The sequence below is a fragment of the Felis catus genome, chromosome B3, assembly GCF_018350175.1.
Source record: "Felis catus isolate Fca126 chromosome B3, F.catus_Fca126_mat1.0, whole genome shotgun sequence".
Classification (NCBI taxonomy): domain Eukaryota; kingdom Metazoa; phylum Chordata; class Mammalia; order Carnivora; family Felidae; genus Felis; species Felis catus.
This window is the reverse complement of record NC_058373.1, coordinates 39,914,905-39,933,135: the sequence shown is the minus strand read 5'-3', so window position 1 is coordinate 39,933,135 and position 18,231 is coordinate 39,914,905. Positions and strand designations below refer to the sequence as shown.

Here is an 18,231-nt window from a genome sequence, read left to right as displayed (position 1 = left end):
TTGCATAAGCTGTTTTCTGCTTGTGCCATTGAGCCTGACAGCCATATCTTCAGCAAACCAGCTCCTAGCTATCATTCAAATTAGATGTCACCTCCTCCAAGAAACCTCCTCTGACCACCAAGTCTGACCACAAGACCTCCAAGTCTGGTGCCACCATGTGTAGCATATTTTATATACACATGAAAGCCTCTCTGCTTGCACACATGGTTTGGCATACAGTAGGCACTCAATAAATATTTGGTGACTGAAGAAAAACATCAGGTACCACTTACCACCTGTTGAAGTCCATTTATTCAGCACCTCAGTGGAAAACAGAAAAGGAAGGGCATGGGGTGAGAGCCCAATCAGCTCACTTTTCCTAGCACCTCCTCTTTGTGAGTTTGAAGGGAACTGGGTTGTCAGGTTGAAGCACCATGCACTCACTCCTGAAGCAGGGAGGCATCTGTTCTGCAGTTAGCTAAAGAGTGACCCCTCAGCAAGGACAGTCAAGCTTCCCAAATAGTCAATGATGGCTGCTCCCTGAGAAGTGTAGTCTGGAAGCAGGTCAAGGAATAATCACAAGGCCACTAGGCCCCAGCCCTGCATTCACTCACTTTCTTGGAGTTCATGAGAATGGGGTCCTCAGCCAGAGAAATTTCTAATTGATTATGAAGCAAACCCTTGGGAGCTGGGCAGATACTCTTCCAAGAGTGTAAACGTCCAGTCCAGGCCAGAGGTGACCAAGAGGAGCTGCAACTCCAGGAAATCAAAGAAAGTTTTTATCTTGATTATAAATGATGCCCTCTCTTCCCCCAGGCTCCAGGGCCTCTTTTCTGTCCTCTGGACAGATTCTGGAGGGGTTGGGAGAAGGGCAGTCTACATCTTACCCAATCCCATGTTCTACCGCCCTGACTCTAGATGCCTCCAAGATTACTCTGGTGCCACCCACTGGCCTCTGGTTTACTATTTTAAACCAAATACTTTTTCCAATAACAAAGCCCTGTCCATTTGGACTAGTTGTTTTACTCAAGGGACACAACAGAGATGTGGTATCTGGAAAAGGTGGGCGTCTTTAGAAGAGCTTGGAATTAAAAAAAAAAAAAAAAAAGCCCATCATTTCTGAGTGAGATCAGCCAGCACAGCTGGAGAAGGCAGCAGACTATGGGGGGTTGCTGAAGGAGCACTCGGCCAGCTTGCCAGACCCTGGGCCAAGCCATTGTATAAGCTCCCCAGTATTGGAAAGAAAGAAAGAAAAAAAAATGGGACATGTTTTTAGCTTTGCTCAGGAGCCCAGAACATACTCACAACTCCAGGAATCTTTGTTCTTCTCTGCAAGTGGAAAATATGATCCATGAGAACAAACTTGACCGCTGGAGCGTATGCCTAGTTACTCAACCCTGTAACAGGAGGTGGGGGTGGGGGGTGAGCTGTGCCTCATGCCACCTTGTGACCACTTTCCAGAGTCTCCTCTGTCCCTCTGAGCAGCTGGCTCACTTTAATAGTTAAGAGACAGGACAGGGGCCTGAAAAACAAGTACAAAATGTGCATTTATTGACAGTTGCTCTGGGGTACACTGGGCTTCTAGCAAGAACAAAAGTAGATGTAAAGGGAAATGCAGAGTTCCAAATTCAAGTAAAAATATTGTAGTTTATTTCTTTATTTCACCACCGTTTATATGCATGAACTGTGATGGAGGCCTTGCTTACATCCTATAGACCAAGGCCAAGAAATATGCCTTATATTGGTTAGTTGATCTTTAACATCAGATTATCATTGTAGAAGTGAGCAAAACCCCGCAAAAAGAAAAGGAAGTACATTTTCATTGATGGGCACAGACTTTACCACTGGTCATTTTCTTGTGTTTCTTTTAAAGAACAGGACAAAAGGACTTTATTTTGCCATTTTTGGGGCTCTGTGCAAATCAGTATCATGGAATAAAGACAGTAAATAAAGGCATGAAGAAACCAAAACAAGCAAACTGCACCAGAACAGATGTGCTTAAATTAACCAAGTGACAGTTTATGCATCAGTCTCACAATGGCTGTTGCATGGGGTGGGGGAAGAGAAGTACCATAAGACTTAGTTGCTCAAAGGCTACTGAGCAACCCCAAGAAACCTCAGAGGGGCGGCCCCTTCACGCCAGCTCTGGCTACCCCTACTTGCCCGTTGCTGTCTCCTTGAGGGCACTCTTCCTCTGACAGTGTTTGCGGCAGGGGTGCGGACGGGGGTGCTTTGGAGGTACTGGAAGGCACTCTGGCGGCCCACCTGCCTCTCTGCACAGTTAAAAGTGAGGGCCACTCCCACATTGCTCTTCATGACTCTGGAGGAGCCATCGGATGTGCCATCAAAGCACCGGCCAAGTGCAATCTCCTTGGCAGTGCGAGGGTCCTGATCAGTGACGGTATAGATGCCATAGTTGTGGCCCAGTGGATCTAGGGGTGCCAGCATGGTGTATTCACTGGTGTCATTGTTGACTGCTAGTGGTAGGTGGTTGACCAGGTACTCATGAAGCATGGAGTTTACGCTGGCTCGATGGCAACTGCCCTGAGGGATGACCTTCACCAGTGTACGGTCCACACGGTCCTGGTCATAGAGCATGCCACTGCACTTGAACTCTAAACAGGCAGATGAGACATTGGGTTGGTCCCTGTCCCGTGTGCTCTTCACATCCCGGATTCCGTACAACTTTCCCACTGTCTGCCGGTGAGTGCCCCCCATGTTGCGGGAGCGCACATTCACTTCCACTGGCCCCACAATCTTCACCTTGATGTAGCAGGCCCTGAACTCCATTGGCTTGGGCCACCATGCCAGGTAGTCTTCAGTCCAGCTCATAGGGTCATCCTCGTTGAAGGGGACAGTGTTGTAGTCATACCGATCCCCCTCAATCTGATAGAACCGGAAGTGGGGTGCACTGGGTGGTGCCTCCTCACATGCCCGGAGGTTCTCAAAAGCATAGATGGGCCCATTGCTCTCCTCAGCTGAGTTGGGCCTTGGCTTGGCCATGCTGATCTGAAAAGCTGTCTTCTTAACCCGTGGGTCCTCATGGTCTGTCCGACGGTACTTGAGCTTATTGAGATAGGGCTGAGGGACACCAATAGCATTGGGGTTGAATTTAGGAGAAGATTGCACTGCTTCCAGTTCTTCCCCAGCCAGGCTTGCCAAGACATAGGCGGAATAGGCATCGGGGGACTGGTCATCGCAGAAGGCAGGCACACAGGCCCCGTTGGGGCCTGTGATGACACTGTCAAAGCGGCCCCAGGCCCTGGGGTTGGATGAGAAGCCAGCCCTGGGCTCCAGGTTGATCACAGAGACCACAACCCCCTGGATCTGCTCACTGGGCAAGAACCGCTCACTCCGGTAGGCCCTAACCTTGATAAAGCACCTCCTGCTTTCTGGAACATCCAGATTAAAGAGTCTCCTTTCACGGATCTCCATGTTTCCCACCAGGAAGGTTCTCTCTTCCCTTTTGCTCCGCTTTTGGCTGTCAAATTTGAAGTCACCTTCCTCCTCCCACAACCCTGTATCTGGATTGAGCGACCAGAGTTTCATTGTGGGCACATGCTCTGGCATCTTGATCTGGGTTGAGTCAAGGTGGACCTTCACCTTGCCAACATTAAGTGACTCTGAGGTGGCCTCATCCGTGAAGTCCACAGAGAACATACCATATGTCCGAAGGGGGAAGGTGTCTCCTTCATCATTGATGAAGTTCAGATCACTCTGGGCAGTTGTGGCTGTGGAAATATTCCGGGGATCCAGGAAGGTCACACTGGCCTTTACTTTCCCTGTGTAGGGCTCCCCGTTCTTCCTGTAGAAACTCTTGGATGGGATCTCCAACTCTCCCACAGGGTCTTCACCAGCCACCTCCCCTAGGGGGATAATGTTGGTGTCCATGGCCTCCAAGGTGATGGGCTCTTTCTTCCGAAGCACCTTGATCTCGTGGAATACCGTACTCCCCTTCTTGTTGAAGGGCAGCACTTTAGTGGTGTTGACAAATTTCTGGAACCTGTCCACAAATGTGAGCACCAGCCTCTCAGTGTCCTGGGGGACATGGAGGGTAAAAGTGCCCTTATAGCCAGTCATGCTCACACGGTTGCTCCCCATGTACACATGGCCAAAGCGCATGGGTTCCCCATTGTCAGCAGCACTGACACGGCCACGCACGATACTCCGAGTCTCTGTACACCGCTGGCAGCTGCACTCCGTGGCCACCTTGGTGGGCAGCGTGTACCCACTGCACTGGATCTCCCTCTCCTGTGTTTTGGAGATGCCACAGCAGTTCTCCACAGCATCCCGGCACCTGATCCCATTATCCTGCTGCCCTGCACAGGTCTTGATAGGACAATGGCCCACGTCATAATAGAAGGAGTTTGTGGCATTCTGGAAGCAATCATGGGGCAGCCGGATAAGGTAGCTCTCAGGAGTGGGGTTGCAAGGAGTCTCATAAGGGGCTGTGGAGGGAAATGGTATGAATATTAAAAGTAAGTTCACGTCCTACACAAAGGGTATCCTTACCTCACCTCTCTGCAGTGCCTTATGGTTTTCAAACCATATGGTTTGGCTTGCATATCCATGCTCCCGATTCTCCTGAATTTTTCTGAGGGAGATGGAATAGCTATTATTTTTTTCAATGTTTATTTTATTTTATTTTTTTTTTAACGTTTATTTATTTTTGGGACAGAGAGAGACAGAGCATGAATGGGGGAGGGGCAGAGAGAAAGGGAGACACAGAATTGGAAATAGGCTCCAGGCTCTGAGCCATCAGCCCAGAGCCCGACGCGGGGCTCAAACTCACGGACCGCGAGATCATGACCTGGCTGAAGTCGGACGCTTAACCGACTGCGCCACCCAGGCGCCCCTCAATGTTTATTTTTGAGAGAGAGAGAAAGACAGAGCGTGAGCAGGGGAGGGGCAGAGAGGGAGACACGGAATCCAAAGCAGGCTCCAGGCTCTGAGGTGTCAGCACAGAGCCTGATGAGGGGCTAAAATTCAGGGACCACGAGATCATGACCTGAGCTGAAGTTGCACACTTAACAGACTGAGCAACCCAACCACCCTGGAATCGTTATTATAATCCCATTTTATACATGGGGAAACAGAGCTGGTTGCTGAGACCATCAGAGTCATGGTTCTCAATAAGGGGTCTTGAAAATTTGTGAGATTGTTTTGAGTTACGACTAAAATTGGGAGTGCTACTGGCATTTAGTCAGGGGTGGGGGGCATTGTTGCTCTGTGTCCTGTAATGCTTGGCACTGTTCTGCATTAAGAATTTTTCTGGCACCTGGGTGGCTCAGTTGGTTAAGCCTCCTACTTCAGCTCAAGTCATGATCTCCCGGTTCATGAGTTCGAGCCCTGTGTTGGACTCTGTGCTGACAGCTCAGAGCCTGGAACTGCTTCAGATTTCTGTGTCTACTCTCTCTCTGCCCCTCCCCCTCTCGTTCTCACTCTCTTTCTCTTTTTCTCTCAAAAATAAATAAAAACATTTAAAAAGAAAAGAATTTTTCTGCGTCCTGCATGATGTTCACATATCCCAGCAGACATTCATGTAGGTAGAAAGCCTGTTTAAAATGATCAGAGCCTACAATTTTGTATGTGACTTTAACTATATGTTGAATTTTTAAAAACTGTAACTACCATATAAATCAAGCTAAGATCATACCTTGTTTAGCTTGGAACAATACCAAGAACTTTTCCTTGGTTCAGAAAAACCATGTACCTGCAGCGACATTAGCCAAGGAATGTGAAGCACCAAAATGATACCTCTGGATCCATCAGGATTTGTAGCTGTCACATTCATAGTGACTGGATTGAAGTGCAAGTGTCTGACCACTTGGTTAACCTTCTCATGTCCTTATGCCAAAACATTTACACAATGAAATACATACTTTTTTCTATTAAAGTTATTTTATTTCACCCTTATAGTTAGGGCCATATACATATATATTTGGAAATTAGGTATAGTTATTATCAATTTAACTTCAGAATGGTAAAGCAGTGTTAAAGTTAATTGTAATAAGTGGGAGCATTGATATTATGGATCGGGAACCACTGCAGAGGGGGCTCCACACTTCCTCTGCAGAGGTCCAAATGCCCTGTGTCCTGTCTGCCTGAGGTCTGTTGCTCAACCTTCTTGGAGTCTGTGAAATATTGCAGAGTCCTTCCAATAACTTTCTCTTTTCTGCCTTTTGTTTGGTCTTGTTTAGGCTAATTATTAAGATATCTTCCTCCCCACCCTGATTCCACTTTGCAAGTACAGGTTCTCGATTGGTCTTGGCCTGGAGTCTCTCCCCCTCAAGATCACTTCTTAAAGCTGGCTCTAGTCAGGTCACCCTTTCCTGTAAACCTTAGCTCACGTAAAGCTGCCCCCTCAAGCAGTCACCCATGATTACTCACACTGGAAGATCTCTGTGTCTCATCTCTAGAATCCATGGCCTTTTATCTCCTGTTTCAGGGCATTTTTCTATCTTTACTTATTTGTGTGTTATTTATATTTCTTCACCCTTCCTGAACTGGCAGCTCTATGAAGGTAGGATTCAGGCCTGTGACATCTTTATGTCCTTGAGGGCAGAGCACTGTGCTCAACGCAGAAAAGCCCAGGCTATTACTGCCCAGATATGCCCACTGGGGTGCTCCCCCGCCCCGTGCCAGACTCGGGGATGCTGACAGGCTTACCTATGACAATCAGCTGGGCAACCTGGGACTTCATAGCCCCAGCATCACTCTGGGCCTTACAAAAGTACTCGCCAGCCTGGTCTTGCCGCAGGTTCCTCAGCACCAGCTTGCTCTCATGCTTGTAGAGGGATGGGTCCAGCAGCGTGTCATTGTGGTACCTGCAAGGAATGGAGAGGGGAAGCCTGAGGGGACAGTGGGAGGGCATGTATCCCTGGGGAGAGTGCCAGGAGCAAGCAGTCAGGGAGACAGATGATGGATGGGGCTCTGTAGATGACTCAGCTCATCCAAGAGTACTGACTGACCTGGGAGCCAAGAGACTTGATTCTGAGTCCCAGCCTCACTACTAACTGGCTGTGGATCCTTGGACAATTCATCTCATCTCTCAGAGCTTCAGCCTCCTGGTCTGTAAAATGGGGATGGTGATCCCTAGCTGACTTCACACAACTGTTGGGAGCATCAGACAAGATAATGGCTGTAAAATATCTGTGAAGGGTATAAGGGACTCACAGCCACTGGGGACTCTGACCTTGTGTGCTTTGGTCAAGGGAAGCAAGGCTGGGGAACTTTGTTCTGTGTCCCAAGGATATGCAAGTCAGAACCCTGAGTCCAGAGCTGCTCTGTGGGGATCCCAGCTTCAAGAGGGTAATGACAGGGTTTCCTGGTTGTCCAGGAGGCCTCAACCTTGCTGGCTCCCACTTGCAAATGCCGATTTATGGGCTCTGTGCCAGGGCCTTACTAATTATTCTATTCATTATTATTACAATTAATAAGTCCAGACCCAATGCAAAAAAGATCTGGTTTCCAAGAAAAAACTTGGGTAACGTAGCTGGCAGAACACTCACCAGAAATACTTGTCTGGACTGGGCTTCCCTGTGGCCTTACAGCACAAGGACACGCTCTGCCCAGCTCTCCGTGCCTTTGTCTCGGGGTTCATCACGATGTATGGAGTCTCTGGGAGAGAAGACAAGAAATGGTGATTTGGTTTTTTTCTTTGTGGCTGACTGTCTAGAGCCTCGCCCCTCAAGTTCTTTGTCATGTGTTAAAATTGTATGACTTTATCCCTACTCCCACCCCCAGCTCCTCTCTAAGGGAACTGGTCCAGAATGGAGTCCACCCCCTTGGCCTAGGACCAGCTTCTGTGGCCTTTCAAGCAGCATTTGGGTGGGGCAGTAAAGAATCAAGGGGACCTTGTGTGAACCAAGCTTCCCAAGCACTTCTGTTGGGACAGAGCTGGCTGTTTTGAATAGTGCAATACTCCCATTCTGCTGCCTCCAGCAGAATTTTCTGGCCATCTTTAGATAACGTGGCCAGGGAAGAACTCATACATTTGAGGGAGCAAGCCATGTCAACATCTGTGGGAACAATTCTCCAAGCAGAGTATATAGCAAGTGCAAAGGCCTTGAGGCAGGGCTGGAGTAGAATAGCTCAGTGGGGGTGGAAGGAAGAATAATGGAAGAAGAGCAGAGAAGTAGTGGGGGAGCCAGATGATGTAGAGCCTTGTGGGTCATGGTAAGGATTTGGAATTTTACTCTGTAAGCTGGGAAGCCAGATCTTAGCACTACGATCCCTTTATTTAAAAGTCCAGGGTGCCTGGGTGGCTCAGTCGGTTAAGCATCTGACTTCGGCCCAGGTCATGATCTCACGTTTTGTGAGTTCAAGTCTCACATCAGGCTCTGTGCTGACAGCTCGGAGCCTGGAGCCTGCTTCAGATTCTGTGTCTCCCTCTCTGCCCCTCCCCCACTCATGCTCTGTCTCTCTCTGTCTCTCAAAAATAAATGTTAAAAAAAAAAAAAAAAAAGTCCAGCCTTCCCGTCCAGCCCTTCCCTGGAGAACAGTACCTGCCCTCATGAACTCTGCATTGACAGTGGCTGCCTTTAGGCTGGTCTTGGGCATCGTGAGCATGATGGGGGCAAACTTGGCCTTTGTGATCTTCAGAATGCTTTTGCCATCAGGGCACACGCCAGGGACTCGGAACCTCCCACTGCTGTCTGTCTTGGTCAGTGGCTTAGGTGTTTTGGTCAGCAGGTAGACAGTGGCCCCTGATGCTGGGGCACCCCCAGGTAGGGAGACAGTTCCGTGTAGCATGAAGTCCTGGCACATGCAGGCATCGCAGTCGGCATTCACCTGGCCCATGGGGCAGGTCATATCACAGGCTGTAAAAGAAGGGGCCACATCAGGAGGGCTCATATGGACTCTGGCCCTCCTTCAGGCACATATCAGCCTGTGGACTCACATATGCTTCCCCTTCTCCTTAGGTCTTTGTTACCTTTCCATATCAGCCTGAGTGACTAATTTCTACTCATCCTTCAAGACAGCCCAGGACACCTCCTCCAGGAAGCCATCCTTGGTTTTCCTAAGCTATAACTGACCCTGTGCTGTGCTCCCACATTATCCCCTGCATCCCCCTACAGAGTACATTATATAGATACTCATTTAATACTTGAGTGAATGAATGAATCTGTTTCAGTCTGACCCTCTGATCTGTCCTCCTAGACTACTTTAGCCTCAGTGGCATGTCTTTCTAGTACCAGGAGCAAGAGCAGTACCTGTACAGGCCTGGTCCATGCAGAGCCGGCCCTCCTCAGAGGCCTCAGTGCACAATGACACTGTCTCCGCCAGGCAGGTGCGTGTTCGGGTCTGGACTCCAGTGTGACCACAAGCAGCAGAACACTTGCTCCAGGGAGACCATGGGCTCCAGATGCGCTCTGTGTCTCTGCGCAGGGACCCTGCAAAGCAGGATCAGCAGACGGTCTGACTTACCTCCCAAGGGGACTCTGTCAGGAAATGTGACCCTGAGGCTGTTTTTCTCAGAGAGACAGCGTCTCTGCTTATATCATACATGTCATTGATATTTATATTTACTGCAGTGACTTTTCCAACAGATGGAAGTCAAGAGTCTTGAGGAAATGATGTCTCTAATTTGCACAAAGGTACCATATGGACTAGGCATGGCTCTGAGAGGGACTTTTTGGCCAAGCACTGGGACTTGAGTATGCAGTCCTAGGATGTACAGGGATAGCACCATTTTCCCTCTCCACCAGTGTGGAAACAGCCATATGTTCCTATGGACACACTCCCTGTGAAGTCCCTGGAAGCCAGGGCCTGGGACCTCAGTGACTCAGATATCAAGTTCCCTCCTCACTTCGGCTCTGAGGCCTGTGTGCAAGAATGGGGACCTCAGACCTTGTCTAGGAGACCTTGCCCAGCCTGAGCTCCCACTCTGGATGACCATCACTCCCACTTAGGCCTGCAGGGTTAGGCTGTGTGCACTGGCAGAGTCCCAGGAAGGGAGGGTGGCTATGAGAAGTGGGCAGCCTTGCAGATGGCCCTGTATAATCCTGTGTGGAGAGGGAGGATGCGGAGCATGAACTCTTGGACTCTGCAAACACAGACATGGGTTCAAATCCCAGCTCTCTCCTATTAGCTGTGTAATCGTGAGAAGCTACCTAACCTCTCTGAATCCGGGGTAACTTGCCAAAATGGAGATTCCTCACAGGTCAGTTGTCACTAGTAGATAACCAGCCCAGTGTCTGGCACATAGGAGTTATAATAGAAACTAACACTTAGTGAACGTTCACCTGGGTTAAACACTCTACATTCATTATCTTATTTAATCCTCATAAAATCCCACATCATGATTTACTAATAATTACTAATATTACCCCTGTTCTATTGGTGGAAAACCTGAGTCTCAGAGAGCTTCAGAAAATTTGCCCAAGGAACACAGTTCAGATGGTAGACCCAAGATTCTAACCCATGAAACCCAACTCCAGAGCCTGTGGTCTTCACCACCTTGCCACACACATTCAATAAGTGGGCTGAATGGGAAGTATCCATTACCACAGAACACCCTAGGGAAGATTATGGCTCTCTTGACCCTAATGCGTTATTCTGAGGGAGCTGAAGCTTGTGCGTGTGTGTGATATCCAGAGTTCCCATGGCCACATGCCAATCGTGGCCTCTCCCTGTGCCGAGGCTGCTGGGAGGTTGTGGGTGGGGGACTGTCCAGGCTCACCTGGGGGGCAGAGGAAGCGCACGGTATAATTGGAGCAATTCTGGCCGGGCCTCTGCTCCCTGTTGAGACACCAGAAGCCCTCACGGGGACTGCCATGGACCACCTGGCCAGTGCTGCCTGCAGGCATCCAGTCAGTGGTCCGAGCCTCTAGCCGCAGGGGCCTAGCACACACACGGTCCCCATAGTAGAAGCGAATGGCATCCAGCCGCTCATAGTCACCCTGCCCGCCTGGGTGGTCAATGTTGAACCACGTTGTCCACTCACCAGGACCTGAGAGAGAGAGGCAGGTCAGAGAGGAGCCAGGCCCCAGAGGCCCAGGTGAGCTCCATCCTACTTCCTGCTTAACTCCTGGAAATCACTCACGATATCTCTCATCCACCCCCGATAAGTCTCAGGCCCTATTGTATCTATCTCTCCAGTCTTTTAACCTTCTGCACCTGCCACTCCATTAACACTCTCAGCAGCCTGGCTATACCATGTTAGCAACTCCCAACCTGGTCTCTCTACCTCCAAGTTCCCCCTCCACTCATCCCCACCCCTCCCCAACACTGCAGTCAGGGTGAGCTTTCTCCAGGTGGCTTGGATCACACCACTCCCCAGGCTTAAATCCCTTAGCCAGGCATTCAGGGTGCTGGTGAACTGGCCCTCCAGCTCTTATCTCTCCATCCTCATCTCCCACCCTGTCTCCCCTCCAGCCTATGCTCTGGCCCCAGCAAGCTCTATAGCATTCCTGAATATGTCAGGCAGCTTCACATTCTAAGCTATCCTCCTATATACTAGGTCTCTCTGCCTGAACAGAGATGTAGGCCAAACATCTTATAAAAGTGGGTTTCCATGGAAACCATGACATTGTGCCCTGGCTTCAAAGATCTTCCCAGCAAGCTCAGTAAAGACCCCCTCTCTTGATCCTCCCTGCTCCAGCCACAACTCACTTTCCAGGGAGTCACCAGGCTTGGCAAAGAGGCTGGAGATCCTCTTCCCAGGCTGGACTCTTCTTACCGACTGAGTGAGCATCATCTGCCTCCCTGAGGGAAAGAAGAGGCCAGGACTGTTAGTTACAAGGGCCCAGCAGGGTCCTGCTACCAGCCTCTCAAGATGCAGAGAAGCAAGTGATGTGGTGGATGGAGCATGAATGCTGAACATGGGTTCAAATCTCCACCCTGCCACTAACTGGCTATGCAACCTCACAAAAGCTTTAGTCTTCTAGTTGTGTTTCCCATAACACAGGGCTGCATTAACAGCTGCTACATCATAGGGTTCTGATGCATATTCGGGGTGGTAATGAATATAAAGAGACCTGGCACGTAGTGTATGCTCAGCAAATGATGGCTGTCTTTTTGCTCTTGTTCTAGAAATGGATCATTGGATGCTGCTAAGCAGCCAGCGGGCCAGGACTCCTACGTTACGATCTGGGCCTGTCCATTTTGGCAGAATGGAGCCTTATTTTCCTCATCTGTAAAATGGAGATATTAGTTCCCATCTCGGAGAATGATGGTCCAGCTGGCATGAGAATTTCATGAGGTAATACAAGTAAACATCCCTGAACTATACAGAGCTTGAGAGTGTGAGCTCCAGAGGCTCTGCCACTTCCTGCTTGACCTTGAGCCAGATGCTTAACTCATTTGACCCCTGTTCCCTCATCATAAAATGAAGATAATAATAGTTCTTGCCTCAGAGGATTGTGGAGATTAAATAAGCTCATTCATAAAATCCACTTAGGACAATGCTTAGCATAGTGTTTGCCCAATAAGTGTTAGCAACTCCTAAGGATGGGTCGAGGGTCTTCAGGCCATAAGCAACTTCCAGTTCCACCCCATCTGGGGTCTCCAGAAGGGGAAGGAGGAGAACAGAAGGCAGCACCAGCTTTAAAAGGCAATTAACTTCTCATGTGAGGAGCCAAATCAGAATTCTCTATGCTGCTTAATTGGGGTGATAGGAGCACTTTTAATCAAACTAATCTGATTTCCCCTCAGATGGCTGAATGTTAATCATCTTCACAAACAGAAGCCGTCAGGGTGGAAAGAGCAAGGTGGGAGGTAGGTACACACAAGTTTCGGCAAGATGCGGAGACAGCCTTTGTTCCCACACGGGTACTCACAAAGGCTGCAGTGCATGCAGCTTTACAAGAGGGCTTTGAACATTGTTTGCCTTACTTGAGTATGTGGTTAGAAATCAGGAGAGGAAGGGGAGATGGGAGAGAACACACAGGGCAGTGCTGGGAGCCCTGATGCTTAGATGCACCAGGCAAATTCCCTCTACCTGTCCCTTCAAGAACTCAGTGTCAGGGTGCCTGGGTGGCTCAGTGGGTTAAGCGTCTGACTTTGGCCCAGGTCATGATCTCACAGTTCGTGAGTCTGAGCCCTGCGTTGGCTCTGTGATGACAGCTCAGAGCCTGGAGCCTGCTTTGGATTCTCTCTCTGCCCCTCTCCTGCTTGCGCTCTGTCTCTCCCTCTCTCTCTCAAAACTAAATAAACAGTAAAAAAATAAATAAATCAAAAAAAGAACTCCATGTCACCAGAGGGTGGGGTTCTGGTGTCTGTGAAATTTGGCTGCAGGGTCTAAATGAAACCAGACCAACTCCCAAACCTGCTTCTGAGGCCTCAGTGATCCCTTGTGATTCCCTTTTGCTTTGACTGCCAGGAATCTCAGAGCTAAATTTAGCACTCAGCAGTGATAACCCTTTTATCTTTTTCCCTCCCTTTGAGTGACAGCTAATCCCTCTCCTCATTTAAAAGATTCTGTTCTGTGAGTTTTAATATTGGGAACTATCTCAAATTCTTTGGGGGAAACAAGCAGTGTATAAATTATTAATAAGTCTGTAAACCAGCCTGAGGTCATAAGGCCCTTGCTGAGGCTTATGGCAGATAAACAGTTATGTCCCAGACCAGATATGACTTCACAATGGGAAGTAGAGGCTTGGGAGAGAGCAGATACTTAGCCCGTACCCAACACGGAGGTAACTTCCAGGAGCAGGAAGAACACCCAGGCCTTGGTCCCCACCATCTTTCCCTCAGGCCCTGTGGGGAATATGGGTGAGGAGATGGGTGAGAGTGCTTCAAAGTTAGGTCCTCCTTGGAACGTAGTCCCCTGGGAAGTTTCTCAGATACAGTCACCTGCAAAGAAAAAAAAATGCTTATCAAGCTCCACATTTCTGTGTCATCTCTTACGGCTAGAACAGAACTATTTCTTGACCTATCCAGGGTGGAAGGGTAGACAGAATAGTCTTGTGGGAGGTAACACCTGCCCAAGTTGTGAATCTGGGCAGCTTGAGAGGTGCAGAGGCTCAGAATTTGAGTTCAAATAAGGCAGACCTGGGTTCAGATCCTGGGACCAGGCGCCAGGACCCCATATCAAGATGGGGCACGAGGGAGAGCAGGGGTGAGGAGGTGCCTTGCCAATGACGAGGGCCCCAGGCTTACTCCCAGCAGCCTCTGGGTTACTCATTCATCACTTCCAAGACCTGGGGTTGGGGGCATGTTTTGCTACCTTTGGTGGGGCTCACATTCTTGCACAAAGGGACTACATTAAGACTGTGCAGCCCAGCCCTGACTACAGTGACCCCACATAGGACAGGCAAGCTGGAGGGCGCAGATGCTTCAGACACACGACCTCCATGAACACATTCCCAGATGTGCACAGGCTGCAGCTGAAACACATTTCTGGCCTGCTTGTTGGGGCCTGGCTGGGAGTTACACAGCCAGGAGCTCACTGAAGGAGAGCAGAAGGGAACACACTGTGAGAAGCCAGGGCTCCCCAATAACTGCTAAGGATGGGTTAGGGGCTCTAGGAGCGGGGAGAGGAAAGCAGGCACTGCAATAAGGGCAAATATCCACGGGGTGTGGCCCAGGCTCCTTCCAACTCATTTTTATCTCTCCCCAGAGTTCTGGCCAACCCAGAATCTGACCAGTTCCTGGAGATTCAGAAGTGGCTCCCTTTAATGACCAAAGTCCAGGGTGTGGTGGGAAAGGGGAGATTCCTGCTTTCCAGAACAAAAGATCCAAAAGCACTTGGCTGTCCCAGAGAAGAAGAAACCAGTCCCACATTGCGGATCCTCTAGCTCTAAGCCTGCTAACCCCCTCTCCCACCTGTTTCTCAGCCAAGAGAACAGAGGCATGGAGTCCCCAAGATCCCCACTGTGTGTCTTACCCCAGGCTCCTAGGCTCTGAGCAGGGAGCTGAATGCTGCTCAGCATTCAGTTGAAGACTGTTCTAGGACTGTCTGGGAGGCCAAGGTGGCTGAGGCACCTTGTGGAAAAATCATTTCCCATCTGGCAGCCCTCAGAAGTTTCCTCAGCATATGCTCTGTTAGTTAGGCTCCTCATTCCATGCTCCTCAGAACTCTCGGACAAAGCAGACTGGCTGACCACAAGAAAAAAGCAGGCACCCAGAGGAACAGACCCTGACTGGGACCATTTGAGAGCCCCCGACCTCAGGTGAAGGAGGGGGACGACTTTGGACCAATGGGAGAAAAGAGAGAACTTCAAGGCAGAAACGGGGTGGGGGGAAGTAGGGGGACCTTCCCTGGGGGAGATGCAGGGTGATCAGGGGAGGGCGGGAAGAGCTGAGTGGGGCTGTGGGGTGCAAGCATAGCGTGAGGAAAATGGGAGTGGAGCTTACCGGGGCCTGAGCAGAACTCCTCAGCTGGGGGGTTCAAGTCTTCCTCTCTCCAGCGTCTAGCCGCCAGGCCTTATATAGCACAGCTGGTGGCTCAGCCTGTGGCAGTGCGCCAGAGGAAGCGCAAAGAAACCAGATCTGAGCATGGGGAAGCTCAGCCTCCCCATCCCCTCCCCACATCCCCCGGAGGAGCTCCCCAGAGGCTGGGATTTCACTTGCAGGGCCTGGGGAGGGGCCAGGTGGGGAGCTGCTTGGGGCTCCACAGGCCAGAGCAGAAAGACGCAAGAGGAGGTAAGGTGGGCACTGGGAGCAGCCCTGGGAAAGGGCCAAGGGCTATTCTACATCTGGACAGCATTTCATAGCTCAGGGGGTGGTGTGCTTTTGCCTAAGCTTTGCTTGCTAATCCCCACATTCCCCTGGCCCTGGCCCGCCCATGCAGAGAAAGAACTTTGCTGGTGTTAGCACATACTCCAACCTCTCTTAGGCATACAGATCATCTGCTCTCTCAACTGAGGGTGCCTGGTCTGAGCTGGGTGACTACTCAGCTTCTCTGACCCCCTCAAGGGAAAAGGACAAAGGAATTATGGGACATAGGATGTCACCTGGTGAGAACAGTTCTTCCCTGCCCCTACCTACTTCCACCTGAGTGCCTGTCTATGTCCACTGGACCCCAGAGCCACTGCAGATAGACTCTGAGACCTTGCCAGATGCTCATGTTTGTGTGCGTGTTCATGTGTCTGCCTTCAGTTATGGAGCCCTCCAGCACATGACCAGACTTACCTGTAGGTGGCGTAAGCAGCTGCCTGTGTTTCTGGACTTCAGCAGCCTCCCTGCCAGGAGTCTGCCTATTGTCACAGGCAGCGGTTCTACAGCTTTATCATGCCTTAGAATTCCCTGGAGGGCTAATTGCTGGGCCCCACACCGAGTTTGTGATCTGAGGTGAGGCCTGTGAGTGTATTTCTAAAACCTCCCAGGTGATATTGATGCTGCTGGTCCATGGACCACATCAGAGTCCCAGTTGGAGGCAGAAGATGGGGAGGGGTATACTAGGAACCACAGCAAGACCTGCTAGGACCCACTTTGTGTGCCGGGCTCATCCAGCCTGGGCTGGGCTTCCTGCCCCATTCCAGGGCCTAGAGATGGAGGCCTGGCCTCATGGCCTCCAGTACCAGTGTCAGCTCACTCTTCCCATACACCCTCTTTAAGTTCCTATTCATGGGAGGCTTTAGGTTGGGCACTGGGAGAACACAAGGGAGGAGACATGTTCCTGCACTCAGAGGAAGAAGCCTCATGTGGTAATGATCCCACAGTGAGCAGTCAGACCCTCATCCAGAGAGCTGTGTATGTGTGCTTGTATGTGTCTGTGTCTTTCTCTTTGAGTGTGTGTGTATGTGTGTAAGCAGGGGTTTAGGAACTATGCCTCTCTGATCATCACCCTGGACATGGACTGTTGAGGGAGAGGGCAGGTATAGAGGAAAGACGTTGAGCAGCAATGGCCCCAAAGCTGATCTAAGGCCCAGATCTGGTTTGCTTTGTCTCCTGGAGCCTGGTCTCCCTCCCAGCTCCTAGCCGATGGCTCATAGATTCTGTAGCCAGTCCCAGTCTCGTCCAATTTGTTATCAGAGCCAAACCATGAAGCAGCTTCATGCATGACTTTGAAGGCAAAATCTGAACTGAGTAAATCTCGTAAGAGCTCTACTAGTCTGAGGACAGACAAAGACTGAACCATAATAGCCAGATCAAAGGACAAGAGAAAAATAGGAACTTAGGAGTCAAAAGCCTTAGTACTGGCTTGTTGCTAATTCTGATGTGTGACCTTGGACAAGCAATGACCCAAGTGACCCTGGGCCTCGGTGTCTCCACCTGTGCCACAAAAATTTGGACAGAGCAAGCTCTGAGGCCCCCGCCAGTGCTGGCAAGGTTTGATAAGATGTTGACAACAAACATTGTATGGAGGAGAGAAAGAAAGGCAAGACAGCTGTAAGAAGTCTGGCCAGAGATCAGGAGGGAGGCCAGAGAAGCAAACTGACCACTGAGGCTGGATAAAGAGAGCAAGGTATCCAGGAGGTGGGGGGAAGTAAACCAGAGGACCAGAGGTCAAGGGCAGGATAATCAGTTGTTTTCCAAGGCCTCCACTTTATGGACCCAAGGGTGTGTGAAAGGGACTTCCCCAGCCTCCCAACTGCACCCCTCTCTTTTTTTTCTGTAGTAGGAGGCAGGGTACCCTATGGGGTAAGGGTTTGGCAAAGAGGAGCCCTTTAGACCACAAATCCTGCCTGGGTCTCCTTGCTTGGGCCAGAGGTCATAGTGGGGCCCCCACTTCCCTAGCCCCAAATGGCCATGGGTGTTGCCATGGTTGGCACAGGGCTGAGGGACTGTGAGCTAGAGTCCCTGGGTTCCAATTCCAACCCTGCCATTTGTGTTCCTTCAACCCATCTCCTCCCTCCCTGCCTTGCAACCTCCTACCCCCGCCCCCCATCAAAGGATCCTTTCGTGTCACAAGTGGGACTGAGCTGTGAGCTGTGCAGGGATAGACTGGAGGGAATGTGAGTCTACCCCTACCACCCCTCCCAGGATTCCTTTGAGGAAGAAGAGTCTGCTCTCCTCAGTCAGGACCCTAGGATAGGCAGCGCTTGGGAGGTGGCCACAGGTCTGGACAGTCAAGGCCTGGCCTGGATAGGTTAGCCCCAGCCACAAGTGGCCACCTGGGGCTTCTGCAGGCCAGGCTAGTCTGCAGCAGCTCCAAGCCCCTCCCTGGAACACACTGGAAACCCATCAACCACTCCAACCGCTGTCCAGGGGATCAAGGGGCTTGGAGCCCAGTGTAGCCAGGCCACCTGTGACCTAAGCCTATGGCCACAGTTCCCACCCTGCTGAGGGTAAAGGAGCTTGGGAACACTTGTGTGTGTGTGTGTGGGGGGGGTCTGATGTGATCCTCATGGCTCCAGAAAAAGA

General features: G+C 50.5%; 1 protein-coding gene and 1 long non-coding RNA gene across 5 annotated transcripts in view; one reads left to right on the top strand and one right to left on the bottom strand.

The window, feature by feature from the left end:
* LOC109500628 overlaps positions 1–18,231 on the top strand; it is a 60,772-nt gene that overhangs the window by 14,690 nt on the left and 27,851 nt on the right. For both annotated transcript variants that reach the window (XR_006599119.1, XR_006599118.1), the window contains exons 2-3: positions 12,016–12,184; positions 12,637–12,699. This is a non-coding gene — a long non-coding RNA (uncharacterized LOC109500628). The remainder of the gene's footprint in view (positions 1–12,015; positions 12,185–12,636; positions 12,700–18,231) is intronic.
* On the bottom strand, positions 1,508–17,834 carry CILP (cartilage intermediate layer protein). 3 transcript variants are annotated; one of them, XM_011282927.4, is made up of 9 exons: positions 15,280–17,834; positions 13,609–13,776; positions 11,596–11,688; positions 10,928–10,933; positions 9,195–9,374; positions 8,487–8,801; positions 7,491–7,599; positions 6,649–6,806; positions 1,508–4,427 (listed from the first exon to the last, which is right to left on the bottom strand). In XM_011282927.4, the coding sequence occupies exons 2-9, from the start codon at positions 13,664–13,666 to the stop codon at positions 2,074–2,076; spliced, it is 3,273 nt and encodes a 1,090-aa protein (XP_011281229.2). In that variant the 5' UTR covers positions 13,667–13,776; positions 15,280–17,834; the 3' UTR covers positions 1,508–2,073. The 3 variants fall into 3 exon arrangements, with proteins under 3 accessions (XP_011281229.2, XP_003987082.3, XP_011281230.2); XM_003987033.6 differs by having other exon boundaries at positions 10,664–10,933; positions 15,280–17,832; XM_011282928.4 differs by lacking the exon at positions 10,928–10,933.

Coding starts and splice junctions, on each gene's coding strand:
- CILP (XM_003987033.6), bottom strand. CDS start 13,666: ATGGTGGGGACCAAGGCCTGGGTGTTCTTCCTGCTCCTGGAAGTTACC. Junction 9,375..10,663: donor GCGCTTCCTCTGCCCCCCAG/GTGAGCCTGGAC, acceptor CCTGCTTTGCAG/GGTCCCTGCGCAGAGACACA. Junction 8,802..9,194: donor CATGGACCAGGCCTGTACAG/GTACTGCTCTTG, acceptor CTTCTTTTACAG/CCTGTGATATGACCTGCCCC.